The following is a 14911-nucleotide window of genomic DNA, read 5'->3' as shown; positions in this document are numbered from 1 at the left end:
CAGAGCCCTTCCTCAGATAAGGGGCTGTGCGGTGGGGGCACACCCTGGGCAGGGCTCCTGCCTTGGCTACACCACGGGTTAGCCACGCAGCTCTGGACAGGTCAGTTTGCTGACCTGAACTTCAGTTTGCTCATTTGTACAATGGGTAGAGAAACTCCTGCTCTGCCTCTTGAAGACCCACTCAGGTCCTGTTATAAATTGCTGCAGGTCTAGACAGTGCCTGACACATAATAAGTGCTGAAGAGACATTCATTCATTCATTCTGTGCAAACTTAAAAGATCCTCTTATTACTCCATGCTGCCGTAGGCCCAAGGAGTCTTGCACTGCAATATAGAACCCGACTTCCTCACCAGTAAGCCCTGAATGGATGGGCAACAGAGCACCAATGACACACTGATGTGAGAGTTGGGGATTCATTCTAGGTGGCTTTCATTTATTCAACATTTACTTTCCCCATGTGTGCTCTGCATGAGCTATCTCACTGAATCCTGGTAATCTTGCAAAGCAGGGATCTTGTACACATCTTATGGAGGCTGAATGAGGCTCTGAGAGGTCAAGTGACTTGTCCAAGGTCACACAGTGAGAGATCCAAGTCTAGATCCAAAGTCTGGGTTCCTGCCACTGGGCTACCCATCCTCCTAGGGCCTCTGACCCCAGCCACAGCCCCTTCTGTCATATTTAACTGTCCTCGTCCATTGTGCTCAGCAAGGGGAAGCAGGTGGCTTGTCACCTCTCCTCCTCTTTCTGACAAGCACCTCTGGAAGGCAGCCTGGGGAAGTGGAAAAATGGAGCTCTGGAGGCAGACCCAGGTCAGCTGCTCTCCTGTGCTGTGTGGCCTTGGGCAAAGCGCTGCCTCCTCTGAGCCTGCACTGTCTCCGCTGTAAAGTGAGGCCCGTCCCAACCACATGCTCATTTATCTGAAGATGCGAGGAGGTAAGAAATGTTCAGGGCTCACACACAGCGGGGCTGGAGACCCCCCAGTCATGCAGAGCCAGCCGTGCCCTGGCCACCCCTGGGCTCACCTGATGGGGCTCAGCTCTGCACCATCAGCAGAGGCCTCGCTGGCTTCCCACTGCAGCGCCTCCTGGATGAGTTGCGTGAGCAGCTCGGAGCACTCAGCCTCGTTCCCCATGGCCTCCTGCAGCCTCCGCAGCCCTGCCAGGTACTTGCTCTCCACCTGGCAGTTCTTGGCTTGGAGGTAGGCACACTGTAGAGGAGGTGTGGGGAGGGGCTGGTCAGGTCGCTGGGGTGGGCTTGGACTGCCCCAGAGGCCAGAGGCCTGGACAGCTTTAGGCAGCACACCCTTCTCCCAACTTTGCCTCTCATTCCCTCCCTGCCCCCAGCCCTTCATATAAGGAAAAGGCAATGGGCTCCAAATCCAAGGGTTCGTAAGGCAGAAAGGGCTCCAGGCAAGAGACAAGCAGGCCCAGGGCTGGAGCTGGATTCAGGTGGGGAGGGGTGGGTGAGACAGCACAGGCTCTTGTATGGCCTATTGTCCTCTTGGTTCAGCCACTGCTGGCTGGGCGACCTATGACATGTTACTTAACTTCTCTGTGCCTTAGTTTCTGCATCTGAACACTGTGTATAACACAGAGACCACCTCGGGTTCCGGCGAGGCTTAGAGGAGCTGGGGTGTGTAGAGCCCTTCCCAGGGCTCTCGGCCTAGAGTAGGCTCTGTGTCTGTGGGATTACTGAGCAGTGCCGGGGATGGACGTGGAGCGCTGGACACTGCCCTTGTGCCTGCTGCTGCCGCCACATGGCCTCCTTCTGTTTCTCCAATGTGCCACCTCTCACCTGACTCATGGGTCAGACAGTGCACACACTTTCTTTGCCTTGAACTTTTTTTTTTTTGTATTTTTTTCTGAAGTTGGAAACGGGGAGGCAGTCAGACAGACTCCTACATGTGCCCAACCGGGATCCACCCGGCATGCCCACCAGGGGGCGATGCTCCGCCCATCAGGGGCGTTGCTCTGTTGCAACCAGAACCATTCTAGCGCCTGAGGCAGAGGCCACAGAGCCATCCTCAGCGCCCGGGCAAACTTTGCTCCAATGGAGCCTTGGCTGCGGGAGGGGAAGAGAGAGACAGAGAGGAAGGAGAGGGGGAGGAGTAGAGAAGCAGGTGGGCGCTTCTCCTGTGTGCCCTGGCCGGGAATCGAACCCGGGACTCCTGCACGCCAGGCCGACGCTCTACCACTGAGCCAACTGGCCAGGGCCTGCCTTGAACTTTGTGCTTCTATTTAGACAAGTTGGGCAGTGCTGGGCAAGTCAGGTAACCTGTCTGGCCCCGTCTTCCTTCTCTGTAAGATGGAGATGGGAAAGGTCTGCCTTGTAGCACTGCTACGGCCTCTGGACCAGCCTGGCTCCTGTCTCATCCTGGCGCGGGTAAGTGGAAGCCTCCTGGGCAAGGCTGCCATTCTGTGTACCCCTGCTGGGGTCACCACCTGCAGATACTTGCTGAGCACCAATTCCAAGCCATCCTGTGGGCCTGCTCTGTGTCAGCAGGCCCCACCTCTGCTTCCCTCTACTGCCAAGGCCGTTTCCTGAGATTCTGCTACAGATTCCCAAGTCGTCCCACCTCCAGGCCCACCTCTGCACGTCCACAGAGCACTACAGCGTTCTCAAAACAAAGTCTAACTGAGGCTCTCCCACTCAAACCCCTCAACAACTCCCCAGTCCTCACATCTCACCCTGTTCCTCCTCCCTGCCTCAGCCCACACAGGTCTCTTTAGGCCCCAAAGAACCCTGCCCAACAGCATCTTGATTGTATTCAACTCCCTCACTGGTCCGTAGCCAGAGAGACAGGGAAAAAGAGACAGGAAGAGAGAGAGACGGGAAATATCAATTCTTCGCTGCGGCACCTTAGTTGTTCACTGATTGCTTTCTCATATGGGCCTTGATGAGGGCCTCCAGCTGAGCCACTGACCACTTGCTCAAGCCAGTGACCACAGGGTCTCAAACCTGGGTCCACTGTATCCTAGGCTGATGCTCTATCCACTGTGCCTGGTCACACTGTACCCTTCTTGAGAAGTCTTAGCTCTTTAAATGTTTGGTAAAATTCACCAGTGAAGCCTTTCTTTGTTTGTCAGGAGATTTCTGATTACTGATTGAATCTCCTTACCAGTTATAGGTCTCTGCAGACTTTCTATTTCTTTGTGTTTAGTGTTGGTAGGTTTTGTGTTTCTAGGAATTTTTCCATTTCATCTAGGTGATCCAATTGTGTGTGTGTGTGTGTGTGTGTGTGTGTGTGTGTGTGACAGAGACAGAGACAGAGACAAAGAGAGGGACAGATAGGGACAGACAGAAAGGGAGAGAGATGAGAAGTATCAATTTTTCGTTGCGGCTCCTTAGTCTCCTTAGTTGTTCACTGATTGCATTCTCATATGTGCCTTGACCAGGGGGCTGCAGCAGAGCAAGTGATTCCTTGCTCAAGGCAGCAACCTTGGGCTTCAAGCCAGTGACCATGGGGTCATGTCTATGATCCCATGCTCAAGACAGTGACCCCGCGCTCTAGCTGGTGAGCCTGCACTCAAGCCAGAGACCTTGGGTTTTCGAACCTGGGTCTTCCACGTCCCAATCCAATGCTCTATCCACTGTACCACGGCCTGGTCAGGCGATCCAATTTGTTGATGTACAACTGTTTATAGCAGTGGTCCCTAACCCCCGGGCCGCGGACTGGTACCGGTCCGTGGGCCATTTGGTACCGGTCCGCAGAGAAAGAATAAATAACTTACATTATTTCCATTTTATTTATATTTAAGTCTGAATGATGTTTTATTTTTTTAAAAATGACCAGATTTCCTCTGTTACATCAGTCTAAGACTCACTCTTGATGCTTGTCTCGTAAGTTCGACAATTATATTTAAAAATACCACAGTTTTTACGCCGGTTGCATAATTTTATTTTGTGCATTTATCCGTCCCACCCTAAAGGCCGGTCCATGAAAATATTTTCTGACATTAAACCGGTCTGTGGCCCAAAAGAAGTTGGGGACCACTGGTTTATAGCACTCTCTCATAATCCTTTTTATTTTTGTAGAATTATTCAATAGTAATAATGTCATTTCTGGGTTTTTGTGTGTGTTTTTTTTTTACAGAGACAGAGAGAGAGTCAGATAGGGACAGACAGACAGGAACGGAGAGAGATGAAAAGCATCAATCATCAGTTTTTTGTTGCAGCACCTTAGTTGTTCATTGATTGCTTTCTCATATGTGCCTTGACCGTGGGGCTACAGCAGATCGAGTAACCCCTTGCTCAAGCCAGCAACCTTGGGTCCAAGCTGGTGAGCTTTGCTCAAACCAGATGAGCCCGTGCTCAAGCTGGCAACCTCGGGGTCTCAAACCTGGGTCCTCCACATCCCAGTCCGATACTCTATCCACTGCACCACCGCCCGGTCAGGCTCATTTCTGATTTTAATTTGAGTCTTCTTTTTTTCTTAGTCTATCTAACTCAAGTTTTATCAATTTTGTTGATTTTTTTAATAATCTTTTTTATTTTGGGGTTATTTATTTATTTTATTTTTTTTATTTTTCTGAAGTGAGAAGCAGGGAGGCAGAGAGACAGACTCCCGCATGTGCCTGACCAGATCCATCCAGCATGCCCACTAGAGAATGATGCTCTGCCCATCTGGGGCGTTGCTCCATTGCAACTGGAGCCATTCCAGCTCCTGAGGCGGAGGCCATGGAGCCATCCTCAGCACCTGGGCCAACTTTGCTCCAATGGAGCCTTGGCTGCAGGAGGGAAGAGAGAGAGAGAGAGAAAAGAGAGGGGGGAGGGGGGAGAAGCAGATTGGTGCTTCTCCTGTGTGCTCTGACCGGGAATCGAACCTGGGACATCTACATGCCAAGTCGACGCTCTACCACTCAGCCAACGGGCCAGGGCCAACAATTTTGTTGATCTTTTAAAAAAATCTTTTGGGTCTGCCCAGACGGTGGCACAGTGGATAGAGCATCAGACTGGGATGCAGAGAACCCAGGTTCAAGACCCCGAGGTCGCCAGCTTGAGCGTGGGCTCAGCTGATTTGAACAAAAGCTCACCAGCTTGGACCCAAGGTTGCTGGCTTGAGCAAGGGGTTACTCGATCTGCTGTAGCCCCACGGTCAAGGCACATATGAGAAAGCAATCAATGAACAACTAAGGTGTTGCAACAAAAACTGATGATTGATTCTTCTCATCTCTCTCCGTTCCTGTCTGTCTGTCCCTGTCTGTCCCTCTCTCTGACTCTCTGTCCTGTAAAAAAAAAAAAAAAATCTTTTGGTTTCACTGACTTGCTCTATTGTTCTCTGTTTCACTTGTCTCTGTTCTAATCTCTTCCTTTCTTCAGCTAAAGTGGGTTTGGTTCTTCTAGTTCCTTAAGTTGTAAAGTTGGGTTGTTAATTTGAGCTCCTTATTTTTATTCTTTATAGCATTTATAGCTATAAATTTCCTCCTTGGCAAGACTTTCACTGCGTCCCATGAGCTTTGGTCCACTGTGTGTCCTTTTCCATGTGTCTTTACATATTTTGTAATTTCCCTTGTGATTGCTTCTTTGATTCGTTAAGAGTGTGTTGCTTAATTTCTACAGATTTGTGAATTTTCCAGTTTCATTTCTGCTATTGACCTCTAACTTCAACCCATTGTGGTTAGAAAATATATTTTGTATGACATCTGTCTTTTAAACTCTGTTGAGACATAATTTGTGACTTAACATATAGTCTGTCCTGGAAAATGTCACATACACACACGAGCATGTGTGTGATACTGCTGTCGGGTAGAGGGTTCTAGTTGGTCTATTGTGTTGTTCAAGCCCTCCAGGCTCTTCTTTATCTTCTGTCTGGCTGTCCTACCCATTATTCAGAGTAGGGTATTAAGAGTCTAGAATTATTGTTGTAATACTATCCATGTCTCCCTTCTATTCTGTCATTTTTCTGCTTCCTATGCTTTGTTGGCTTGTTAGTAAGTGTATAAATGTTTGTAATTATTATATCTTCGCACTTAATTTAACTTTTTATTTTATTAACAAATGTTTTGCTTTGTCTCTTGTAACTACTTTAAAATTTAAAGTCTTTTATATGATATTAGTATAGCCACCCTGCTCTCTTTTGGTTACTACTGGCATGAAGTATCTTTTCCACCCTTTCATATTCAATCTGTTAGTGTCTTTGGATGTAATGTCAGCCTCTTGTAGGTAGCATACAGTCGGATCACGTGTTTTTATCCATTCTGCCAATCTGTCTTTTGATTGGAGAGTTTAATAACCCATTTACACTTAAAATAATTATTGATAAAGCGGGACTTTTGTCATTTTGCTATTTGTTTTCTAGACACCTTATAACTTTTGTCCCTCATTTCCTACATTGTCATTTTTGTGTTTAGTTAATTTGGGGTAGCAAAATGTTTGAATTCCTTTCTTGTTTCCTTCTGTGTATATCCTATAGCTATTTTCTTTGTGGTTACCACGGGGATTACATTTAGAATCCTAAACTTATATTATTCTGATTTAAATTTATACCAGTTTAATTTCAACAAAATACAAAAACTGTAACTTTAAGGTTCCATTTCTACTGTTTTGGTTGCTGTTGTCACAAAATTACATCTTTATAAACTATGTGCCCCCAAACATAAATAATTCGTTTAAATGCATTAGTCTCTGAAATTATGTAGAAAACAAAAAGTGGAGTTACAATTTTCACAATACTAGTTTTTATAATTGCCTATGCATTTACCTTTATTGAGATCTTTATTTCTTCACACAGCTTTGAGATACTATCTACTGTTCTTTCATTTAACTCTGTAGGGCTCCCTAAGCTTTTCTTGTACGGCAGGTCTAATGGTATTGAACTCCCTCAGGTTTTGTTTATCTGAAAATGTCTTCATTTCTCTTTCACTTTCAAAGGAAAGTTTTGCCAGATATGAATTGTTGTTTGATGACTTTTATCTTTTAGTATTCTGAATATATCATTCTACTGCCATCTAGTCTCCACTGTTTCTGATGAAAAATCTCATAATTTTTTTGAAATCCCTTATATGTGATGAGTCACTTCTCTGCTTTTAAGATAGCGGTCTTTGGCATTAGAAAATTTTATTATATTGCATTTTGGTATGGGTCTCTTTGATTTTGTATTAAACTTGATGTTTACTGAGCTTCTTGCATAATTATATTCATGTCTTTCATTAAATATGGGACATTTTCAGCCATTATTTCTTCCACTATTTTCTCTGGCCCTCTGTCTCTCTCTTCCCCTCCTGGGACTCCCATAATGTAATGGGTATGTTGGTCCACTTAATCTCACAGATCACTTAGGCTCTGTTTATTTTTTCCTAATCTTGTTTCTTTCTGTTTCTCAGATTCAATAGTTTCCATTGTCCTATCTTCAACTTCACTGATTCTTTCTGCCTGCTCAACTCTGCCTTTGAATCTCACTAGTGCATTTTTCAATTCAGTTATTGTACTTTTCATTTCCAGAATTTCTTTTGGTTTCTTTTTAGGTGTTCTATATATTAAGATTCCATTGTGTTCATACATTACTTTATTGATTCTCTACATCTTCCTTTAGTTCTTTGAGCATCTTTCAGATAACTGCATTAAAGTCTTTGTCTAGTATATCTGCCATCAGTTCTTTTTCAGGTACAGTGTTTGTTGATTTTTTTCCTTTGAAAGAGACATCCTTTCCTGTTTTTTTTGTATCCTTGTGGTATTTTGTTGAAAACTGGATGTTTGAATCTAATAATGTGGTGTCTCTGGAAATCAGATTCTCCCTCTTTCCTTGGGTTTGCTGTTCAAAAAAAATTTTTTTTTTCATTGTTGTAGGCTGTCTCTGTGCCAAGGATCAGCCTGAAGTGTGAACTTAAGGTTTCCTCACATCTTTTCCGAGGCTTTCCCTGGGCATGCAAGGTCACTTTCTAATTTTACATATGTACAGCTGTTTTTGAGTGTCTGATCTTTAATATCTGGCTCCCAAAAAGGAAAAAAATGAGAAAAATAAAGGTGGAAGAAAAGTGCTAGCTCTTTACATTCCATGGAAGTTACTTTCTTCATGAGGGGCTTGAAATAATGGGGGAGGTGCAACAATGACTGCCTACCGTTTCCTCTGTTCCAAATACCTGCACCTGATATTTGGAAGACAACTCACAAAGGGCACAGGGAGAGTCCAGAGGGAGAGTAGACAGGTAATGAGGAATGAGGAGAGTGAGACGGGTGGGATGGTGAGGAGACAGAAAGGGGGCAGGAATAGAGATGGCCAGGACAGGGGTCCCACCTCTCACCTTCGTCAGGAGGGCCTTCTCCTTCTCAGCTGCCTTTCTCCAGATCTTTGTGACCTGGTGGATCTCAGAATTGAGAAAGCGGTTCTGGGTCCGGTATGCTTCCATGTCATCCTGGAGAAGAGAACAAAGTGGTTAGGGACTTGCATCATAAACGTTGCCCTGGTCTCACCCTCAAATGAGCTGCTAACAATTCCTTTCTTTAGAAATGTCCAAAAATGCAAACAAAAAAGGAAGCCTGAGAGAAAATAAAATATATTACTGATAGTCCCTTCCTCTAATCTTGATCCCAGAATTAAATGGTGGAGAGAGCACCAAGCCTCAAGTTCAAGTCCTAGCTCTGACTTCCTGGCTGGGCAACTCACTGAACTGCTCTGACCCTCTGTTTCCTCACCTGTAAAAGGAACAAATCCCAACAACCCGACTGGGCAGCAGGGAGACTGAGTGAGGTAACATGTATCATAACACTAAGTACAGCGACCAAAACATAAATACTAAGTAATGTTTGTTTTTAACATAAACATATTTTGTCATATATTTACAATCATACTAAACAATTTTGGGTGGAAAATTTTTTTACTTAGTGTCACTTTGTAAATACTTTTCTATGTTGCTACAGAAACTTCCTAGTGATCGTTTTTGATGTCAGATGACTATTCCATTGGGTGAATTTACTATAACTTAGTTATAATCCTCCTGCTGTTGTGTTTTAACTTGAGCCCTGAGTGTTTTCAGGGTTTTCTGATTATGAATAATGCTTTGATTCCCTAAGCCTAGCTGTCCAGTGGAGAAAGAGCCTGCTGCTGGGGCGTGCAGGGAGAAGCTGGCCAAGCTCTGGGGAGGTTCAGGTAGGAGGCTGGGCCTCAGAAGGGAGCAGCCACAGCAACGGCTCTCAGTCTTTATTCTGCTTGGATGCACATTGCAGAACAATGGACAACGCACACTCACAGCTACACCTAGCAATTCTAGGGAATTTATGTGCTGAAATTCAACCCCTTTGCCTTCCACTCAAGAAAACATACCGGGCTGTAGGTGAGGGTGAGTGGCACTACTGTAGGGATGACTTTGGCTAGGTCCTGAATTATCTGGAAACTAAGAGCATCACACCTGGCTTGTGAAGTCTCATTATCAGGGAAAGGTCAACTGTGCACTGCTCATAGGCGATCCTGACCCTTCCTGGGTGGGTCTTCACTCTGGCCAAGACCCCTCCCGGCCTAGAAGCTCCAAGTGGTGTCCAGGGCCTGCTGCCTTCCACCTAGTTGACACAGTGGGAGGGCCACATGTTCCCAGAGTTCCTTAGCCGGAAATGAATGCTCTGGGTTGACTTCATCCTGTGGCTCATGTGGCTTCTCCCATCTGCTGGGGCTCGCCGTGATGTCCCCACCCCAGCCACCTTCTCTCGTCCCCCTCACTGTGCCTGGGCTGCAAGGCTGTGCCTAGGCTACACTGGCTCTCTGCTCTCCCCTAGCAGGTCCCAGGCAGCTTCTACTCCCAGCCCAAACCTGCTCTTACCCTCCAACGGTGTCCCCGCCCTAGACCAAAACCTAGGCTCTTTCTCCTGGAAATGCTGCCAGGGTGTCAGCTGCTCTCCCGGACAAGCATCTGCCTGCTTCCCCTTTATGACCCCACTTCCTTAACCTTGTGTGGCCGGGGGCAGTGAGACTGGTGCAAAACTTCATGTTTGCAGCACAGGGACCAACCTCCTGTGAGCACTGGGCTTTCCCAGGACCACTCCCACTCCAATGAGTCTTACACTTTAGTGTCTGGAGATGTAGAGAACTCATGAAACACAGGGACTACGCAAGCTTCCTGTGCCATGGCCCCCACCCCCATCCTGAGCACATTATCTCATATATCATAATTCTCCCAGCAGCTCAGACAGTAACACAGATGAGGTCTCTGAAAGGAGTAGTAAGCTGCCCGAGGTCACAGAGCTGGTATGAGGCAGGCTGTGATTGAGCCCAGATCTGTCCGATTCTAAAGACAAGTCCTAACCACTGCATTTACTGCCTAGACACGCTCTAAGTTCCCTCCTCACTGGAATCCACTGACGTCAAAGTCTAGTCCTACCCCTCAAGGCTGTCCCTAGCAGTCTTCTGGCTAAATGCACACAGGGTTGCTGAGCTCTCCTAAGCTGTAATAACATGTCAGTGACGCATGTGCTGCCCGAGTCCAGTGCTGCCTGGAGGTCAGGACGTGGACTCCAGGGCTGCGCTGCCTCGGTATAAATCCTGCCTTTACCACTGAGCTTCAGGTCAAGTGACTCACCCTTTCTATGCCTTGGTGTCCTCACCTGGAAAGCAGGGTAATGAACGGCACCACCTCAGGGGTTGTTGGGAGGAATCAATTAGTTAATATGTGCAAAAGGCTTAGAGTGGTGGCTGGCATGTGGCAAGAACACTGGACATCATCTCCAGTGATGAAGAATTGTCACATCGCTGAAGGCTACTCTCTCTCACCCACTGTGCTCCCCTCTACCTGATCAAAGAAGACCTCTGATTGCTGCTACTGTGCGTTCTTCCCAAATGCCTGGGAAAATAAACAAGCCTCCAGGCCAGGAAGAAGAGCTTCCAGCTGCCTGAGTCCCTACTATGTGCCAGGCCCATTACCCCCACATTCATTACTGTATGTGATTTCATCTTGACCACAGCGCTGTGGGCTGAGTATGAAAGTACTATCATTCCCCCTTGACAGATGAGGAAACAAGCGCAGAGAAGGTAGTTCTCCTCAGTCATGTGGCCAGTACAGAGAGAGGCAGGCAAACCCAGGTGTGTGCAGTCCCCTGTAGGAAGAAACTACTTCCAGGTGAAAGGACAGCCGAGTCTGCTGCTGAGCATGCTCTGTGCCACCACCTGGGCCCGTCCCTCTTTCCTCCCACCAGGCCCAGGCTTTGAACATGCTGCACAGGGTTGAGTGTGGGCAAGGCTGAGCACCCCGGGACAGCTGTGGGGGTGGGGTGGGGTGGGGTCCGGGCAGCACTTTCCCCTCAGCTCAGCGCCCTACCTTTAGTGTTCTCCTTGGCTCACAACTGTAGGGAGGAAAAAGAGAGATCTCAGAGGAGAGAAAAGCCACATGACAGTCACCAGTGAAGCAAAGGAGGGAATCACGACTGGAGAAAGGCGACAGGTGAAAGGAAGGAGTCTGCTCGCCTGATTTCGCAGGGATTTAGAACCGGGGAAATTTGCAGGGGGAATGCTGTGTGGACTAGCCCATGTGCTGGTGGGGAAGGGGAGACCTGAGGCCTAGTGTGACCCTGCTGTTTGTGCCGTGTGACCCTTACCAGTCCCTTCACCTCTCCAGGGCCCGGCAGTCCTGCCAGATAAAGGGGGGACAGACTAGATCTCTGAGTCTCTCTAGCTCTGATATTCAAGGTCAGTGATCTTATTCTCAAACTGACAGCTTCAACAACAGGAGGCATTTCCTTAGAGCTGGCTGTTCTCAATCACAGGGCAAGCAGGAAATGTGGACACACTATGTTCCAAAGCTCAGACAATGGATGGTTGATGGGTCTTCTATTTTTGTCTAGATCAGACATCTAAAGGCCAACAACTAAGGAACGCTGGTACATGCAACTCTTTCTAGCACAAAATGCTGGGTGTCTGAGGATCAGCTCCATATATAAGTTCAGTTGATGTGAATCATACCAGAGTCTCCTCTGGGCTTGTGATAAATTAAATTCCTGCCCATGCAAGTTCAGGGGCATGCTCACTTCCAGCCAGCTCTCTGGGGCCGTCTGGAGGTACCCAGTGCGTCTATTTTCCTGACCTCTGAACCCAGGCTGCTTTACTGCATCTTCAACAGTGGACTCCAGCAAGGTGGCACAGCTGGGCGGGAAAGCAATCTTCTGGAAGCCATTTTCACTGCTGGGTGAAGGACGAAGAGCTTTCTAACAACCTAGCGGTGTCTGCATTTAAAGAATTTTGTTTTCATTTTGAACTAAAAAAAATCTGACTTGAAGGAAGACTCAGAGATTGGCTCTATGGTTTTGATGCTGAGAAAGGAAAGGAATCTGGGTTTCTGTTATATTCCTTTATCTTCCTAACACTGTACCCTGTCCACACTGCCCACTGGTCTCTTAGAAGCTTCTGGATCTCACCTCCACCTCCCCCATAGCACCTCTTTGGTCAAGGAGCACAGGAGTTCCCATGGTTACACATATGTATACAAGTGTGGCTACAAGGGGCAGGGTTTGGGGTGGGACTGGCCCTGGTTATACGCTGCCTTTAGGGACGAGGGACTATGAGAGCCTATCCCCAGCCTCAGGCCTCCAGGTGTTCTGCTGGCTCTTGTCATCACCCTCTAGAGAGGACGACACAGCCCATGGCAGGCATCACACCTAAAATAAAGTTCCTCCTCCCGTGCCACCATGGTCCCTGTGGGATGGGGCAGCCTTTCCCCGGTGGAGGCCACAGCCTGGGCGAGGAGGAGGCGGGGATGGTGGCCATAGCCGGAAGAGGCAAAGAAGCTGGAAGGCAGTAGAGTGAACAGACTGTGCTCCAACCAATTCCAGTTCCCCGACTTCCTCAGCACATGACCCTGGCAATAACTTCACCTTTCTCAGCCTCAGTACAGCCATCTGTGAAGTGAGGAGCACGGAAGTGGCTGCCTCGCGGGGCTGGGGCGAGGATTAAATGACACAATGCAGGGTAATAAGCACTTAGGACAGGAGCAGTGATGAGTGCCATCATTATGGGCAGGTCGCCGCCAGTTACAGGTTACCTGTGCTGTGTGCAGGCCTGCTGGGGGGACGCCCTGGAACCACGGGGGCTCCCGAGGGCATCAGTGTGACACCTACGGACCCGAACAGGCCAGGCCCAGGTGTACAGCTGGTCTGGCCCTCAGCAGTTCTGACCCACCTTGGGCTCTTCCTAATTTGATAAGCTAGAGATAGCTTCCTTTTTCAGCCCAGAACACCACGAAAAGGTCAAATTACATTGGGCCTTCAGGTTAAGAAAGTGAGGAAGTATGTAGCAATATTTCTACCAACATCTGTTTCAAATGCGAACATTCCAGTATTAAGGGTTATGCCTGCTGTATCTAGAAGACCCTTAGGGTGGCCAGCAGTGCCCTCCCCTAGGGCCCTGGGCCTGGAGGGAGGGGCCCCTACCTTCAGGTGCTCCATCTTCTCCTGTTGGCTCAGGAAGTCCCTGTCAGCAGCATCCGGGGGCACGAGGGGCTGGCCCGGAGTATGCATGAAGTCCTGGGTGACCTTCTCAGACAGCTTGCAGATGACCTCCTGTTTGGCCTGGTTCTTGTCCATGAGCAGCTGCACGTGTTGCTGCAGCTCCTGCACCTGCTGCTCCTGCAGGCTCGCTGTCTGTGCCAGGCTCGCTCGCTCCTGCTCCAGGGCCTCCACCCGCCTGCTCAGCTCCACGATCTGCCGCACTTTGTGCCGCACCAGCTCCAGCCGGTCCCTGTCATCGGCCGCCGCCAGGTACGCACTGGTCGCCCTCTTCTCCTGCTGGGCAGCCTCTAGCGCCTTGTGCAGGATCCTCACCAGATCCTGGGCGGGGACACAGAAGGGTCTTATGAACTCAGGGGAGGGCTGTGAGGTGCCAGAGGTGAGGCACGTGCTCTCAGCAGTCCTAACCGCCCTGAGAGGTGGCCAGCACCATCCTCTCGGTCCTCTCGTCTCAGCACCCATTTTCTCTTTCTCAGTTCAAGAGTCTGAGCTCAACACACCGTTCCCCAGCTCATGACCACGTTTCCCAGCCAAGCTTACAGCTGGGTGTGGCCAAGTGACAATTCTACCTACACCGATACAAGAAATATTGGCAGCTCATGGGTCTTATCTTTGAATCCACTACCTACATACTGCCCTGGTCCAGGTCCCCTTCCTTCCAGCTGAGAAAAGGCAAGAACCACAGCAGCCACATGGCACTCCCAACAGAAGGTGCACGGGGAGGATGGCAGAGCTGCCCCCCACCCAGCTCAGAACTGCTCGCTTACCTCTGGATTCTTCCATGAGAATGTAAGAGAGAAATAAACTTCCCAATGTTTTAGGCCACAGTACTTTGAGGCTTCTTTGTTACAGCAGCTGAGCCCTTATCCTGGGTAATACCTGTCTATTTCAGAGATGAACAAACTGAGGCCCAGCAGTATGGCATTTATCCCCAAATCACCCCGATTCAAAGCCTGTGCTTGGTCAGTAATGAGAGCTGGGGTGCGTGGGGCCAGGGCATGGCTCTGCCTCCTCTCACTGTTGTGGCAGGCACTGCTAATCAAACTCAGCACTCCTTCCTGCTCGGCCCGTTGAGGCTTCAGAATCCTTCCAAATATAGCACCCAATCAGGGACTACCAATCTAGCTGAGATAGCAATAGAGCAGGGGTCCCCAAACTTTTTACACAGGGGGCCAGTTCACTGTCCCTCAGACCGTTCGAGGGCTGGACTATAAAAAAAAACTATGAACAAATCCTTATGCACACTGCACATATCTTATTTTAAAGTAAAAAAAACCAAAACAGGAACAAATACAATATTTAAAATAAAGAACAAGTAAATTTAAATCAACAAACTGACCAGTATTTCAATGGGAACTATGGGCCTGCTTTTGGCTAATGAGATGGTCAATGTCTGGTTCCATATTTGTCACTGCTAGCCGTAACAAGTGATATGATGCGCTTCTGGAGCCGTGACGCATGCATCCCGCGTCACCGGAAGTAGTACTGTAC

At 48.3% G+C, this 14911-nt stretch overlaps 1 protein-coding gene across 2 annotated transcripts in view; it reads right to left on the bottom strand.

Moving 5' to 3' along the window:
• The window catches only part of TBC1D2 (TBC1 domain family member 2), a 50075-nt gene that overhangs the window by 10114 nt on the left and 25050 nt on the right, over nucleotides 1-14911 (bottom strand). For both annotated transcript variants that reach the window (XM_066367580.1, XM_066367579.1), the window contains exons 6-8: nucleotides 13346-13741; nucleotides 8242-8352; nucleotides 1024-1208 (exon numbers count right to left, since the gene is read on the bottom strand). In XM_066367580.1, coding sequence (XP_066223677.1) covers nucleotides 1024-1208; nucleotides 8242-8352; nucleotides 13346-13741 — 692 coding nt within the window. The remainder of the gene's footprint in view (nucleotides 1-1023; nucleotides 1209-8241; nucleotides 8353-13345; nucleotides 13742-14911) is intronic.

This window comes from Saccopteryx leptura, chromosome 2 (genome assembly GCF_036850995.1).
Source record: "Saccopteryx leptura isolate mSacLep1 chromosome 2, mSacLep1_pri_phased_curated, whole genome shotgun sequence".
In the NCBI taxonomy this organism is placed as follows: Eukaryota; Metazoa; Chordata; class Mammalia; order Chiroptera; family Emballonuridae; genus Saccopteryx; species Saccopteryx leptura.
The sequence above is the reverse complement of the archived record's forward strand: the minus strand, read 5'-3'. Positions and strand labels throughout refer to the sequence as shown.